This window comes from Odontesthes bonariensis, chromosome 6 (genome assembly GCF_027942865.1).
Source record: "Odontesthes bonariensis isolate fOdoBon6 chromosome 6, fOdoBon6.hap1, whole genome shotgun sequence".
Classification (NCBI taxonomy): domain Eukaryota; kingdom Metazoa; phylum Chordata; class Actinopteri; order Atheriniformes; family Atherinopsidae; genus Odontesthes; species Odontesthes bonariensis.
In genome coordinates this window covers 4,816,533-4,832,468 of record NC_134511.1, presented here as the reverse complement: position 1 = coordinate 4,832,468, position 15,936 = coordinate 4,816,533, and the positions used below count along the sequence as shown (strand labels likewise).

Genomic DNA, 15,936 nt, shown 5'->3' with positions numbered 1-15,936 from the left:
TTTTTAGGGGGGGCAACTTTTAATTTAACATTTCTTTTTTTTAAATTTCAAAACAAGCTTTCTGGCTGAGTTTTGATCCGGGGGGGGGGGGGGGGGTCAAAGAGGCAGTATTTACACCTTCTCACCCACATTTAAAGTGATGTAACCAAAGTGTGTGTGGTTTGTAAAAAGCTACATTTACAGGTTGTTTTTTTTTAGCTTTTTAGTTCCTTTATTCTTACTTGAAACTAAATGATTTTAATTTAAGGAATAAAAAATAAATGAAAGTTTTGCCTGTTTTTATTCTCCGGCTGATTTTGCTTGTGCACGGAGCCCTTTGGTGGCATAGGTGGAGGGGGGGGGCAGCAACGGTGTGGTGCTGTGTAACCTTCTCTGCTTGTCATTTGAGTGAAAGTCCCAGCAGACCTTCTCAGTGCGCGCGCACACACACGCAAACAGTTCCAACACCTTGGAATAGCCCACTCTCTGCAGCTCCAAGCCCTCCGCACGGTGCTCTTAAACGGGCCTTTCAAGCTGCAGCTGCGGCCGGGCGGCTGAGGAGGAGGTGGGGGGGGGTGCTGGGGGGGCAGAGGGTGGCCGGTGGTCCGTGCATAACAGGGGCAAAACGGGCTGCTTTCTCACACCGCTCGGTAAAAGTACAGCCAAACATTTCCGTGACGGCGGAACAGCCAATGAACGCAAATGATGCGCGGTGACGTCACAGGGCCCCGTAGATAAGGAGCGGGGAGTCCAACCGGGACCTGAGAGAAGGAGGACCGGCGGTTTTGGGGGTCCAGCGAAACACTCGCCTTTCAATCAGCCAACTCCTCCTTCTTCTGCTGAAACGCGCACGCAACAACAACAAAAAAAAAAAGAAGACAAAACATTAAGTTAGCAGAGAGCTGTGAAGGGAAACTGTTTGTCTCAGATGACCTGCGGGATTTTATAAAGCAAAGACTGCGTGTTTTTCCACCTTTTCCATTTTTCTCTCCACCAAGCGCAAAAAGTAGTTTGTGTTGCAGCCGCTGTGAGCATCATTCTGGACTTTCCGACCGTGCAAAGAGGAACAGAAACAGAAGAATTTCTCACGGCCTCTACATGTCAGCTCCTCTGAAATACACCTTTTTTTTCCTGGTGATCCGGCTGAAGACTGCCGCCCAGATTCTGATGGTGCCGCCTGTGTAGTTTCCTCAGAAAGAAAGGAAAAAAAGGGACGATTTTTGTCCAATGCTCTGCAGACTGTCGAAAGCCTGAAATATTCCTCCGCTGCTCAGAGCCGTGCCACGGGGGGGCTTCCACAGTTTGGTATGTCCATTTCTCATAAATGGGAATAAAATATAGACACATCAGCTGGTAACAACGGGAGAAAAAAATCTCACCTGAGTGAGAACAGATTCCGTGAAAACAAAGTAAGCCGCGCGGCCATTAATGAATTAGTCATAGCTTATTAATAATGAGAACTGCAGAGATTCGGATGACGGTTTCCATTGGCAGATGAAACGTAGTGTGGAGAACACGTGTCCAGTTTTTTCCTCGTATTTTTTTCCTCTCTGATCTGGATTTCTCACTTGTCATCGCAAGAAAAGGAAGAAGAAAAAAAAAACACAACCCCCAAAAATTGAGAATTTCCCAGTAGCGGTTACTGCGCAGGGCTTTTCCGCTTCTGATGGACATCCTGGCTTGCAGATCCGAAGAGAACAGTTATAATATCCTCCCGTCTGCAGCAACGATGCTTTTCCACGGCCTCCCTGGAGGCGACGTGCACGGCGTGGTGGAAGAAATGGACCGGAGAGGAAAGGGCGAGTCAGCAGCCATCAGCTCAGCCATCGATATGGGAGAATCAGAGACGGTAAGGCGGCGCGTATTCCGGCCCTGTCGGTGTGTTAGAGGGGGCAGCATGGCAGCCTGCACGCATGTGACACCCACAGCTCCCTCTAATTTGCTTTTTAAGTTAAACTAACCTCACGGAGACTCAGCTTTTTTTATTTTTGTATTTATTTTTATTGTAAATTTCCCGCAACAGGAGAAGCCATTCCAGATTTCTGCAGCAGCAGCTTAAGCCTAAAACTTAGTTTAGTCTCAGTATAGCTTCAAATAATAAGAAACCAGCGCGTAACAGGCTGTGAGATCATTAAGAAAAACCTTCCAACTAAAATTCAAATTTATTTTAGGGACATGTTGCTCAAATTTAGCCTTTTTCCTCTGTTGAATCTGGGCTTTGTGCTGCGTTAAACTTTAAAAGTGGATTTTAAATGACGTCCTTTCAAATCACTAAAAGGCCGTTTTTTATTTTACTATAAGCAAATTATTGGAAAACACCACGACAAGTTTATCCCTGATATTTATGTATTTTTTCCTTTTTACTCAGTTTTATGTAAACAGTAATTAATGCATATCTGCACCAGGCTCAGAAACCCTGGAATAAAACGCTGTGATTCCTGACATCCAAATTATTTCTCATGCGTGCGTGTGTGTGTGTGTGTGTGTGTGTGTTCTGTTTGTGTTCGCAGAGGCCCTGGACATAACGTGGAGTCTTGATAAAAGCCTGTTTTTATTCTTTAACAGAATCTCACACCGGCCTCTGTAGCGCGTGGACAGACTTTAAAGACTAATTCAGCTGTTTTTGTTTATCTTTATTCATCTTCTGTGCCTGTTTGCGTCAGAACAGAAAGACCCTGAGCTCTATGATTCATATCATTCATTACAGCTCCTCTTTAAAGGCCAACGTTTACTTTTCTAGAACCAGAATATTCATCCCAGCGTTCCTGAATGTTTAATATTCTGGTGGTAAAAAATTACATTTATGGTGGAATCACGTTATTATTGTGTCGTTCAGGCCGTGGAAATATTTAATGGTTTCATTAATAATATTTATTAAAACTACAGAAACATTTCTTTAGAATAGCTCTGTTGTTTTGCCCTGTGTGAGTGGAGCCGTGCTCCTCACTTTCAGAAGCTAATATTTCACAGATTCAGCCTTTTAGCTTCCTGAGGATTTCACAGCATTTACTCTCCATTCTCGCTATTATTTTGTCTTTTTTCCTGTGAACTAACGCCGTGTCCCCCTGCCTCTGCCCCCCCACCCTCTCCCGCAGTCCATGTCGTGTATGCCCAACGAGCGCGTGGCCCTGTGCGCGGGCTGCGGCAGGAAGATCGCGGACCGCTACTACCTGCTGGCCGTGGACAAACAGTGGCACATGCGCTGCCTCAAGTGCTGCGAGTGCAAGCTCAACCTGGAGTCCGAGCTCACCTGCTTCAGCAAGGACGGCAGCATCTACTGCAAGGAGGACTACTACAGGTAGGGCAGCGCGCGGGCTCACACCGGGGCGCGTTTTTAAATGGCAACATAGAGAAATGAGACGGCTCATTTTAACGATGCAGTGGGCGACATTTTGTTCAGTTGAAACAGCAGAGAGGGAGAAATATTCTAAAATGACTTTAATGGGAAAAGAATAAACTGAAAATGTGTAATTTGCACATATCAGTTTTATTACTAAAAGGTTATAAAAGCAACGCTGGCATTGGGCCTGATCATTTAATATAATTGTGTGGCCGCTCTGGAGCATTGTTAAAGTATTTCTGGTCACAAATAAGAATATAATTTAAAAAAAAAGTCGATGTGAGAGGAAAGGGGAAGAAAAAAGTGACATTTCCTGTGGCCTTAAACTCCACTGAAAGCTGATAATGAGAGTTAGTGGAAGGGTTAGAACCCCCCCCCCCTCACCAGCCCACCCTGCACGCCACTCTCACTCTGCTCCTTAAATATAAATAAATCCTAAAAAATAAATGAATGCATTAAAAGTATAAAATGTCTTCTCTCAAACGCGTTCAAACACAGTTTTAATGTGGCCAAAGTTTGGGAGAAGCGCCCCCCAGCTTCTTTTATTCACCCGGGGGGCGCAGTGTGGCATCGCGGACCCGCGGTGGGGCCCCGCGGCCCCGCCACGCGCTGCTGTCCAGCCGCTGATGAGCTTTCTGTGTTGTCCGCAGAAGATTTTCGGTGCAGAGGTGCGCCAGGTGCCATCTGGGGATCTCGGCCTCGGAGATGGTGATGCGGGCCCGGGACCTGGTCTACCACCTCAACTGCTTCACCTGCACCACCTGCAGCAAGATGCTGACCACCGGGGACCACTTTGGCATGAAGGACAGCCTGGTGTACTGCCGCCTGCACTTTGAAACCCTCATTCAGGGAGAATATCAGACTCATTTTAACCACGCGGACGTGGTGCCGCACAAAGGCCTGGGCCCGGCCAACACGCTCGGACTATCCTACTTCAACGGCGTGGGGACAGTGCAGAAAGGCCGGCCCAGGAAAAGGAAAAGCCCGGGGCCGGGGGCAGAACTGGCCGCCTACAACGCAGGTAAGAACCGCGTTTGTTTTCCACTGAATCCGGTGAGAGAAGGGTGGACGGACGCGTGTCTTTAGAATCACTTCAGAGGAAACTATTTTTACAAAATTAGAAGAAAAAAAATTTAGAAAAAGTTTTTGAAATTTCTGTAGACATTTATTGTGCATAGAATTTACAATATATTCTATTTTTAGAGCTTTTATTGCTGTATTATTAAGAGAGGTCGTCAGAACTTCATCACAGTGGGCTTGGTTTAAACCCGTCCTGGTGGCGGCACAATATGTTCTGCCACCTCCAGGCGGAAACAAAGTGGAGTGCGTAATATTCCATTTAAAGCCAGTTTTACTCGGCTTTTAGGCGACATAAACTTCTGTTCTCTGCTGCTCACCGCCCGGAAGAAATCCCGCAGGATCATACAGTTTCAAAGGAGATGCATAAGGAAATATTAGTGTAAAATAAGCAACGTGAAAAGCACGTGAGCCCCCCCAAAAAAAAGAAAAGAAGAAGAAATGCAGGAAAAGAAGGAGCTGCAAATTGAATTGTATCAACAGTTTGCAGAAGAGGGAGAGAAGTGCAGATTATAAATGAATAATTACAGAAAACAGCTTAATTATGGGGACTGAACTTTTTTGCAGCTCACGTGACTTTAACGTTAACATTTATTTGCTAAACAAATTGGATGCCTTCGACTTTTTAAATGAGGAAATAATCAGTGTTAATAGTCTGTTGATGTTTCAGCCGTTTTTTTCTCTCTCTCTCTCTCCCCTTCTCTATCATTTTATCTTTTTTTTCTTCTTTTTAATGTTCTGGCTTCACCCTTTTCCACTTGTCAGGCTCCATACACATCTACAGACCCCCACCCACCCCCCACCCACCTCCCAACACACACACACACACACACACGCTGCTGAAGCCTCTCTGCACTGGGACCAGGCCAAACTGGATGTATACCTGCCAGATCAATGTGATTTGATGAGTTATTCACTGGAAGAGAGAACAGGAAGCACAGAAACAGCGTTTTCTGTCTCTAATCCCACTTTTTTAAACGTTTTAACTCTCCTCGTGTTCAGTTTCATTGTAACAAACTAAGCAGAATCCAAGCGATTTAGGATTAACTTTAAACTACCGAACAGGTCTGCAAGTTTAAGTTAAAATAACTGCAACAAGTGGACGGATTATGTGTTTCCAAAGCTTTTATTTTCTTTTGTTATGATGCTAACCCACTTTTTTTTTTTAAAGGAAATGACACATGTAGAGCTGTTACATAGAAAATACTCAGATCATTTTACCCACTCTGTCTCAGTGTGGCTGCTTGGTAGGAAAGGACAAAAAAAACAACCTTTGAATGTCATGCAGACTGATGAGAGTGAAGAGGTAGTGCGCCATCTTCTGTTTGCAGCCTGGAACAGCAGCGAAGCTTCACCTGAGCGACCCTCAGCAGCATCCGGTCCGGTCGACTCTGCGCATTCTGCCGGAGGACGACCGGATTAGCATGGAAACCACCGACAAGCTGCTTTTTTCCTGGTTCTGTTTTGTTCAAACGCTTCGGCATATGCTTTGGCCAGAAAGCAACATTTGTTCTGCCTGGTGTGTATGGGCTAATTAAGTGAAGTGTTATTCGGATGGTTTTCACTCACTTCATATTCATCGTTTGCAGCGTTCTGATATTGAACGCGAACTGTTATGCATGCAGCAACACCTTGAGGATTGCCAAGAAATTTGCAGGCATGGACAAATAGACGTGTGTTGTTTTCCGTGTGTGTGTGTGTGTGTGTGTGTGTGTTTGCCGGAGATGGGCTTACACCTCTTTCCCAGACAGAAACACAGAGATGGATACAGACAGGCACATGTGGTACAGGCTCTGCAGCTGGAAGAAACAGCTGGATGGTCACAGTTTCTCTCTGGATTGATTTTATGGATTTAAATTGAGCCAGGCAATGGATTCGTTGAACATGCAGCTAAACAACGAACAAATTAATAAACCAAAAGATGGACAAAAATACCCAAATACAGTGCAATGTGCAGCATCCATAGTGTTTTTCCACAGTGGCTCCTCTTCTCTTGGTCTTGTTAACGGTCCTTGTTGCTGGAGGTGAAATCAGAGCGATGAGTCGGGGCCCGAAGCACAATTTAAAATATTTAAAAGGTGATCGACACATGATAGCATTAAAATGCTGAATCTATTCTATACATGATGCATGGGCCCATTCAGAGCTGCTCGGTCGCTCTGAACAACAGAATGTTTTTCATTGCTGGGGTCAAGAGAATTTCAATGACATCACAAGGAACTGAACTCCAATTGGCTTGAACTGGACTGTTTTATTTAAGTGCCTTGAGATGACATTTGTTGTTATTTGGCACTTTGTATATAAACTAAATTGAATTTAACTGAATGCAAATTGTAGCATCGCAGACAACTATTTGAAAAACTCATTTCAATCAGAAAAAACAACGTTTAACCTGTAGTAATATGCATTTGATCTGGAATTGACCTCCTTTTGGAGTGAAGTTTCAGTCCAAGTCAACTGTTGCAACATTCAATTCATTTTTATTTATATAGCGCCAAATACAACAAATGTCACCTCAAGGCACTTAAATAATAAAGTCCAATTCAAGCCAATTGGAATTCAATTCATTGTAATCATAATTATTTATAAAATAATCCACTTCATTCATATAGAGCCGATTCAAAAACTATTTCCCAGCTAAGGAAACCAACAGATTGCACTGAAACTTGCATCTTCAGATTGATGGTTGCACCTCACGGTTGCTACGATTGGGATCAGAAACGATGTCGTTGCTCAGGTGTAGCATGTCGTTACGATAAGCTGATTCAAACAGAGAAATGAGGAATGAAACCATGACGATCGGTTCTTAACCTGCACCTTTAACTCTGTCTCCTGCAGCGCTGAGCTGCAACGAGAACGACGGCGAGTCCATGGACCGGGACTCCCAGTACAGCTCCAGCCAGAAGACCAAACGCATGCGGACCTCCTTCAAGCACCACCAGCTGCGCACAATGAAATCCTACTTCGCCATTAACCACAACCCGGATGCCAAGGACCTCAAGCAGCTGGCCCAGAAGACGGGCCTCACCAAGCGGGTCTTACAGGTAAATCTCAGAGCAGGACCCTGCTCCTCTGCACTGAAGGTTAAAGGGAAAGCACACCATTTTACACTGGTTTCCAAAGCAAATCAAACCGCTTCCAAATGTAAAATATATTTAAAGTAAGATTGTTCCCGAGAGAAGACGGTTCGGTTATTTAATTTCAAGTTGAAACAATCGAGTAATTGATTTTCTTGCTTCTTTTGAGCTCAGATTTGCACTGGAAAAAATCAAAGTCTTACCAAGTATATTTGTCTCGTTTCTAGTCAAAATATCTCATTACACTTAATATAAGACACAACTGCCTAACAAGTACTATTTCAGCCAGATATAGGGACTTGTTTTAATACAATACATCTGGAATATCTTGTTAAGTGAAAAAGTCTTGAAAACATCTTGTTTTGAGTCACATATCATATGAAACAAGCTTTTTTTTTATATTTGAAGAGGTTTTTAAGTTAATTTCAAGATCACTTTTATCTCAAAAGTCCTAAATATCACATCTTATTTCAAGAAATCTGGACAAGCCGATTTTCACTAGTTCCATTGGCAGATTTATTTTGCTTATTTCAAGTAAAAACGTCTTATATTTGTTGTTTTTCTTACTTATTTTTGGAGGGGCATTTTTTCCAGTGTGATTTGTTCAAATCCAGGAAACACAATAAAATAGAATTAGATGATTAAAAGGGCAGATTTTAATTGGAGAAGCAGATTATGTGCGTGTGAACTAAAGCTAGAGCCTGCTTGTGATGTATTTCCAGATTTTGGGATGAAAAGCAAACAGAGTTCTGCAGCACATGCACAGACGGCTCAGACGGAGCATTTTGATTTCTACCAGAGACGACAGTAAATTATCTGGGGTGCTGAAAAGGACAAAAATTAGACAAAAAGGTTTCTGCATAGAAGTTTTTTCTGTAGGGGGAGAAAAAAAAAAAAACCTCTTTCTTTAATTAACGCTTGCGGGAAACAGAGCAGGCGTTTTGCTTTGATGCGTCTGAGTTTTCATGCCTGTTATTCCAGCTGAAGTGCCTCTCCTGTCGTTCCTGTCCCATGGCTCATCAGGATGCCGCCTCGAACATGCTCCAGAACACAGTGTCACTCACGCTACGGATACAGATTTTTTTTTCCTGCTAAAGGGGGGGGAAACGTATATATTATCTGAAAATGAACAATAAATGGCAATCAATGACCGGCGGGGACACGGAGAAGCTCGATGCTGGCTCACGCGTCGCGCTGCCGGCCGTTCTGAAACAGGTTCCTCACGGAAACGAGCAGGAAAACACTGAATAATGACTGGAATCCCGGCTTCCTTTATCCCCACACACTGCAGACAGGTTGATAATCTTCTTTATAATAATCTTCGTTCTTTTTTCACGGCATCGGCGAATGCAGGAAGCCAGGGCCTCCGTATTTTTCTGTGCAAACATTAAAGAAGAGGCTTCATTTTTTCCGTGAAAAGCAAAGGCTTTCGTAACTTTTATAAACAGTAGAAGAAGACTTTGTGTTTTTAAGCAGGCTTTTATCCTCGGCTCCAGTCGGAACATTTTGGAGATGCTTACTGGTGACTGCTCTAAAAGTGAATAAAAGGGGGGGGGGGGGGGGGGGGGGGTTGTGCTTGGAGTTCTACAAAACAAAGGAAATATTTGAATTTTTACGGATATTTTGGCCACAACTCACCCAAATTACCCAGCGTGGAAATGGCACACATGGGCCTTGTCTAATTCCTATCTACTGCCTTCCTCTGTCACAGCTTAGATAAATGTAGTCTGACTGTGGCTGCACGGTGGTGTGGTGGTTAGCACCGTCGCCTCACAGCAAGAAGGTTCCAGGTTCAACTCCCAGCTGGGGCCTTTCTGTGTGGAGTTTGCATGTTCTCCCCGTGTATGCGTGGGTTCTCTCCGGGTACTCCAGCTTCCTCCCACTGTCCAAAAAATCATGCATGTTAGGTTGATTGGCATCTCTAAATTGTCCTTAGGAGTGAGTGTGCATGGTTGTTTGTCTCGTTTGTCTCTATGTGGCCCTGCGATGGACTGGCGGCCTGTCCAGGGTGTACCCCGCCTCTCGCCCATTGACTGCTGGGATAGGCTCCAGCCCACCCGCGACCCGATCGACGGATTCAGCGGTATAGATAATGGATGGATAGTCTGACTGTTTGCAGGATCAGTCTGTGTACACTAGAAATAATAAGTAAAAAAACAGCAAATACAAGATGTTTTTTGCTTGAAATAAGCAAAAAATCTGCCAATGGAACTAGTGAAAATCGGCTTGTCAAGATTTCTTGACATAAGATGTGATATTTAGGACTTTTGAGATAAAAGTGATCTTGAAATTAGCTTAAAAACCTCTTCAAATGTAAAAAAAAAAAAAAAAGCTTCTTTCATATGATATGTGACTCAAAACAATTTGTTTTCAAGACTTTTTCATTTAACAAGATATTCCAGATGTATTGTCTTCAAACAAGTCCCTATATCTGGCTGAAATGGTACTTGTTAGGCAGTTGTGTCTGATATTAAGTGTAATGAGATATTTTGACTAGAAATGAGACAAATATACTTGGTAAGACTTTGATTTTTTCCAGTGTAAAGCATTGATGCTTCTCTGCCCTGATCACTTTCCCCTTCATCCCCAGAATAAACGTCAGTATAAGACATGAAATTCATTAATACAGATGAGGAGAATCACAGCGGCGTCGTGTCGTTTTAGGTCTGTTTTGTTCTCCGGTCCCTCAGAAACCACGCGCTGCTCCTCTGTGTTTCACTGCCGGTTTCTAAGCTGTTTCTGTTCAGCACTTAGATGTTATTCTAAAGCGGATTTACAAGAAGTTGATCTACTAACGAAAGCACGAAGACTTTGCCACTAAAGACAAAACAAAGACCTCAAAGACACCAAGTGGAGCAGAGGGTCCAGGGATGATTCTCTGGATGTGAAATCTCTTTGCAGACTTGGTGGGAAACAGAAAACAGTTCTGATTTAACTTCTTTGTGCCAACGTTGTCATACACTGGAAAAAATGCCCCTCCAAAAATAAGTGAAAAACCAGCAAATACAAGACGTTTTTGCTTGAAATAAGCAAAATAAATCTGCCAATGGAACTAGTGAAGATCGGCTTGTCAAGATTTCTTGAAATAAGATGTGAAATTTAGGACTTTTGAGATAAAAGTGATCTTGAAATTAGCTTAAAAACCTCTTCAAATGAAAAAAAAAAAAAGCTTGTTTCATATGATATGTGACTCAAAACAATTTGTTTTCAAGACTTTTTCATTTAACAAGATATTCAAGATGTATTGTATTAAAACAAGTCCCTATATCTGGCTGAAATGGTACTTGTTACACTGGAAAAAAATCAAAGTCTTACCAAGTATATTTTGTCTCATTGGGTATCTTATTACACTTAATATAAGACACAACTGCCTAACAAGTACTATTTCAGCCAGATATAGGGACTTGTTTGAAGACAATACATCTGGAATATCTTGTTAAGTGAAAAATTTTTGAAAAAAAATAGTTTTGAGTCACAAGAAACAAGCTTTTTTGACATTTGAAGAGGTTTTTAAGCTAATTTCAAGATCATTTTTATCTCAAAAGTCCTAAATATCACATCTTATTTCAAGAAATCTTGACAAGCCGATTTTCACTAGTTCCATTGGCAGATTTATTTTGCCTATTTTAAGCAAAAACGTCTCGTATTTGTTGTTTTTTTTACTTATTTTTGGAGGGGCATTTTTTCCAGTGTAGGCAGTTGTGTCTGATATTAAGTGTAAAGAGATATTTTGACTAGAAATGAGACAAATATACTTGGTAAGATTCAGATTTTTTCCAGTGTGTGACTGACTGGAAGCCAGAGTAAAGATTAAAAATGAAGCAGAACACGTTTAATCACCCGTCTCTGGTTGTGTTCGGGTGATTTTGTAAATGTTTCGGATGTTTTTTTTTTGACAGTTTTATTCGATGTTTCTTCAGGTCTGGTTCCAAAACGCTCGCGCCAAGTTCAGGAGGAACCTGCTGCGACAGGAGAGCACCGGCGTGGACAAGGCGTCCGACGGCTCCACGCTGCAGGGCGGGACCCCCTCGGGCCCGGCCTCAGAGATATCCAACGCCTCCATGAGCCCCTCCAGCACCCCCACCACCCTAACGGACCTGACCAACCCCACCATGCCCACTGTGACCTCTGTACTCACCTCAGTGCCGGGCGGCATGGACGTCCACGAGTGCCGGAGCCCGTCACAGACCACACTGACCAGCCTCTTCTGATGGTCGGAGCACTGACCCCCCCACCCCCATCACCCCCACACACACACACACTTTTTACTGCACCCACACCCCTACTGGATCTAAAACTAAGCACTGTTCACACCTTCAAACTTAAAAACCGATGAGAAAACGCGAAGGAAACAGTCCATTAGAGAGTGTTTTTGCGCAGTGAGGCGGCCGAGCCTCACGGACGGAGCAGTTGTTGTTATTTTGATGTTGTCACGTTGAGAACTGAAGAGACTCCATTTTGCATTTTTCAATGTTTACAGAGACGAGACTGCAGAGGAAAAAAAAACAAAAAAAAAAACGCTTCGTTTTTTTTTTTTTCCAAGCACAGTATTTATGTTGTTAAGAGTCACTGTTAGAAGAATTGTACATTTTTCTTTCTTTTTGTTTTTTTTTTGGAATTTTTTTGGGAAAAATCTGAGATTAAAACACAGGTTTAAACAATAATCCTATGACTGCCCACGTGCCTTCCAGCCTTCCGTTTATCTTAGCTGCTGTTCTCAAAAGTCGATCACATTGTGAATGATTTGGCTCGGAGGAAAGCGGGAAGGGTAAATAAGCTCTTCTGCCCCTGCGCATGTGTGTGTGTGTGTGTGTGTGTGTGTGTGTGTGCGTGTGCACGTGGTCGTTTTTGTTCTTTTACTTTGTGTCTGTACATATGTGCACTGATATGAAATCTACTGTACTTTAATTAAAAAAGAAGAAAGTGAGAAGGAGACGAGTTATTCCTCCCGTTAACTTTGTTCCACCAGCGCACGTTTTTTAGTTTAATGTCGGCCAAACATCATGACCCAAAGGATTCAGTTCACGGCACTTTCGTTAAAGGGATAGTTCGCCTAGTTCGAAAGTTGACATGAAGCTGTATGACTAGCAATATCGTTTATTACATTTTTTTTCTTTCTTTTTTTTTTCCTGTGAGCAGAGTTCCAGCCTCGTTTTGGCGTTGACGAAAGTAGTTCCGGCTAGTTGGCTGGGGTTTAAAAAATAAAGCGTTTTGCTTCTCAAAACAATATGCGTTCAAAAGAGTAATACATTTGCATCACAAAATCGTTCTCCAGGAAAAAGTCAGACCTCACAATCGCTTGGCCCTATTTTCTCTCCCTTCGTATCACTGCCTGCTGTGCAGACCGAGCAGCAAACACTGTAACAGGCGAGGCTGTCGGCAGCAGGCAGTGATACGAAGGGAGAGAAAATAGGGCCAAGCGATTGTGAGGTCTGACTTTTTCCTGGAGAACCATTTTGTGATGCAAATGTATTACTCTGTTGAACGCATATTGTTTTGAGAAGCAAAACGCTTTATTTTTTAAACCCCAGCCAACTAGCCGGGACTACTTTCATCAACACCAAAACGAGGCTGGAACTCGGCTCACAGGACGCAGCAGGGGGGAACAAGATGTTCATAAATGATGTTGCTGATATGGGATGTTATACAGCTTCATGTCAAAAGAGGCGAACTATCCCTTTAACACAAACTGACTCTTTTCTCATCAAACTGGCTTTTATATAAAGCCACATATCAACGGCAAGGTCCAAACTTTGGGGGATAAAACACATCAAGGCAGGAAATATCTCCACTTAAGGGCTTTGCATGTTCTGCAGAGGTTCAACAAAGAGTGGGACTTCAACACCAAACAAGCTACATTTAAAATAAGATTAAATAAATATATATCACTGCAACAATCTGATTCAAGTGAGAAAATACTCCTTTGGTGCAATTTCATCACTCAAGTCTTTGGGGATGAGGGAAATATTCCACTTCTGTGGGATTAGGTGGTGATTTGCTTTCATGTAGGTTGAAAGCGACTTGTTGGGGCGCATGTTTGTGTGTAATGGACAGACACACGCTGTGAATGGAAGGAGAGCTCACGGTGAAGCGCACAGATCAGTCCCCATCTGCTGGAACAAATCTTCCTTCATGCTGTGCCGCTTCTGCATATTCCTGCTGCAAAGAAATACCAACTCTATCAATTACAATATCTTTTTATTGTGGCAGAGAATTGTGCCTCCAGATTTGATTTGTTCTTCACGTGTCCGTAACGTATTGTTTCCACCCGGCTCAACTCTGTCCCGTAAACTACGATAAGCTGCAGGAGTTTGTTCTACGTCAGAGCGGCGTCATTCAGACGTAAAAACTCTTGTTTCTATGATTCTCTGCTTTCTGTATTCTGATATTTAGCTCCATGCAAAGCCTGAAAAGCTTCATTTTTCAGTCCTTTTTCACAGTATTTAGGGCAGAGAAATGATTATAAAGTGCAACAGATGCCACCTTTACTTATTTACCTGTAGCAGAAAGCACATATATATTACTAATACATATAATAGGGCTGGGCAACTCTTAAAATTTTTAATCTAATTAATCACTGGAAAAAATCAAAGTCTTACCAAGTATATTTGTTTCATTTCTAGTCAAAATATCTCATTACACTTAATATAAGACACAACTGGCTAACAAGTGCTATTTCAGCCAGATATAGGGACTTGTTTGAAGACAATACATCTGGAATATCTTGTTAAATGAAAAAGTCTTGAAAACAAATTGTTTTGAGTCACATATCATATAAAACAAGCTTTTTTTTTTACATTTGAAGAGGTTTTTAAGCTAATTTCAAGATCACTTTTATCTCAAAAGTCCTAAATATCACATCTTATTTCAAGAAATCTTGACAAGACGATTTTCACTAGTTCCATTGGCAGATTTTTTTTGCTTATTTCAAGCAAAAACGTCTTTTATTTGTTGTTTTTCTTACTTATTTTTGCAGGGGCATTTTTTACAGTGCATTTAAGAAGTAAGTGATCTTACTTTCTTTGCACATAAGTGAATCCAGGTGCCTGTAGTCTGATAGTTCCTCCCCAGAGGAGTTTATCAGTGCTCCTTCCATACATCCAGAAGTTATGTCATGTTTGTGTGTGTGCAACTGTCTAAAGTGAATTCCTGCTTCATTATTTCCACTGCTTTTGTCTCAAATGTGGCACTGAAAACAATAACCATCAACATAAAAAGGCTTTCCTGGTCACTTAAAGGAGCATATGTGCCGGAGCTGAGCGCGATAGCTGCTGGCAGCCTCACCGAAAAACACAATCACTTAAAAAAAAAACAGATTTCCCTCCCTCTGCTGGAGCAAACTGGGCTATTTGCTTCATAGTTGTATATACCTCATAATGATAAAAGTACTTTCCTCTTAAACACTGGAAAAAATCTAAATCTTACCAGCTATATTTTTCTCATTGCGTATCTCATTAGACATAATATAAGACACAACAAGTACTATTTCAGCAAGATATGAGGACTTGTTTCAAGACAATACATCTTGAATCTTGTTTTGAGTCATATTTCACATGAAACAAGCTTTTTTTGACATTTGAAGAGGTTTTTAAACTAATTTCAAGATCACTTTTAACTCAAAAGTCCTAAATATCAATTTCACTAGTTCCATTGGCAGATTTTTTTTGCTTATTTCAAGCAAAAACGTCTTGTATTTGTTGTTTTTTTTACTTATTTTTGGAGGTGCATTTTCAGTGTAAACACAAGTTAAACAGAGAGGTGGAGGTGTTGGTGGTGGAGGAGGAGGCACAGGTCTGGGAAACAGCAGCCTTTACACCATATAAGCAAAAAGAAAAAATTAATCATGAAAAACAGACCCTAACTTCCCCTGAAGTGCATAATTAGAAATGGGTGCCCGTAAAAAAAAAAAGGGAAAAAGAGAAGGAGACCCTTGCAGCATGCAGACTTGGTAATTATCTCTGCGTCAGGGTGAAGAGTTTGAGGACACAATCAGGGACGAACCATCCTCGAAGCGACAAAACACGCTCGTCTGCTGTCCAAAAAACACTGACCACACTCCGGTAGTTCTGCCTGCAAAGCGTGTGTGTAGGAGCCCGAACTCTGGCAAATCAGCAGAGATCGGGCTGTAAATTCCCAGCGTTGGAATACACACATATGTGGCTTCCATTAACGTGTGATGTGAATTTGATCCAATAATTACAGGGTGAGGAAGAGCCGTGATAAACATCAGAGAGAAACAACACAACAGGCTCATAACTCAGCTTTTACTGTGTGTTAATAGACGCTTGGGCTTTTATTTTCCCAGAAATTGTTATTCTAAGCAGAGTAAACGTATTAAAACTATTTTTTTTCCACAGCAGCTGGAGACGATTCAACAGCTTTTACAAAATAATTTAATCAGAAAACAACTCTTTATACGCGACGGTCACATATATTACTGTGAAAACAGCTTCAGTTTTGTAC

General features: G+C 42.1%; 1 protein-coding gene across 1 annotated transcript; it reads left to right on the top strand.

Annotated features, from left to right (window-relative positions):
• The first annotated feature begins 959 nt into the window (after positions 1 to 959).
• Positions 960 to 11,994, top strand: lhx2b (LIM homeobox 2b). The gene is made up of 5 exons (XM_075468902.1): positions 960 to 1,828; positions 3,075 to 3,277; positions 3,970 to 4,340; positions 7,235 to 7,440; positions 11,394 to 11,994. The coding sequence occupies exons 1-5, from the start codon at positions 1,646 to 1,648 to the stop codon at positions 11,682 to 11,684; spliced, it is 1,254 nt and encodes a 417-aa protein (XP_075325017.1). The 5' UTR covers positions 960 to 1,645; the 3' UTR covers positions 11,685 to 11,994.
• The last annotated feature ends 3,942 nt before the right edge of the window (positions 11,995 to 15,936 follow it).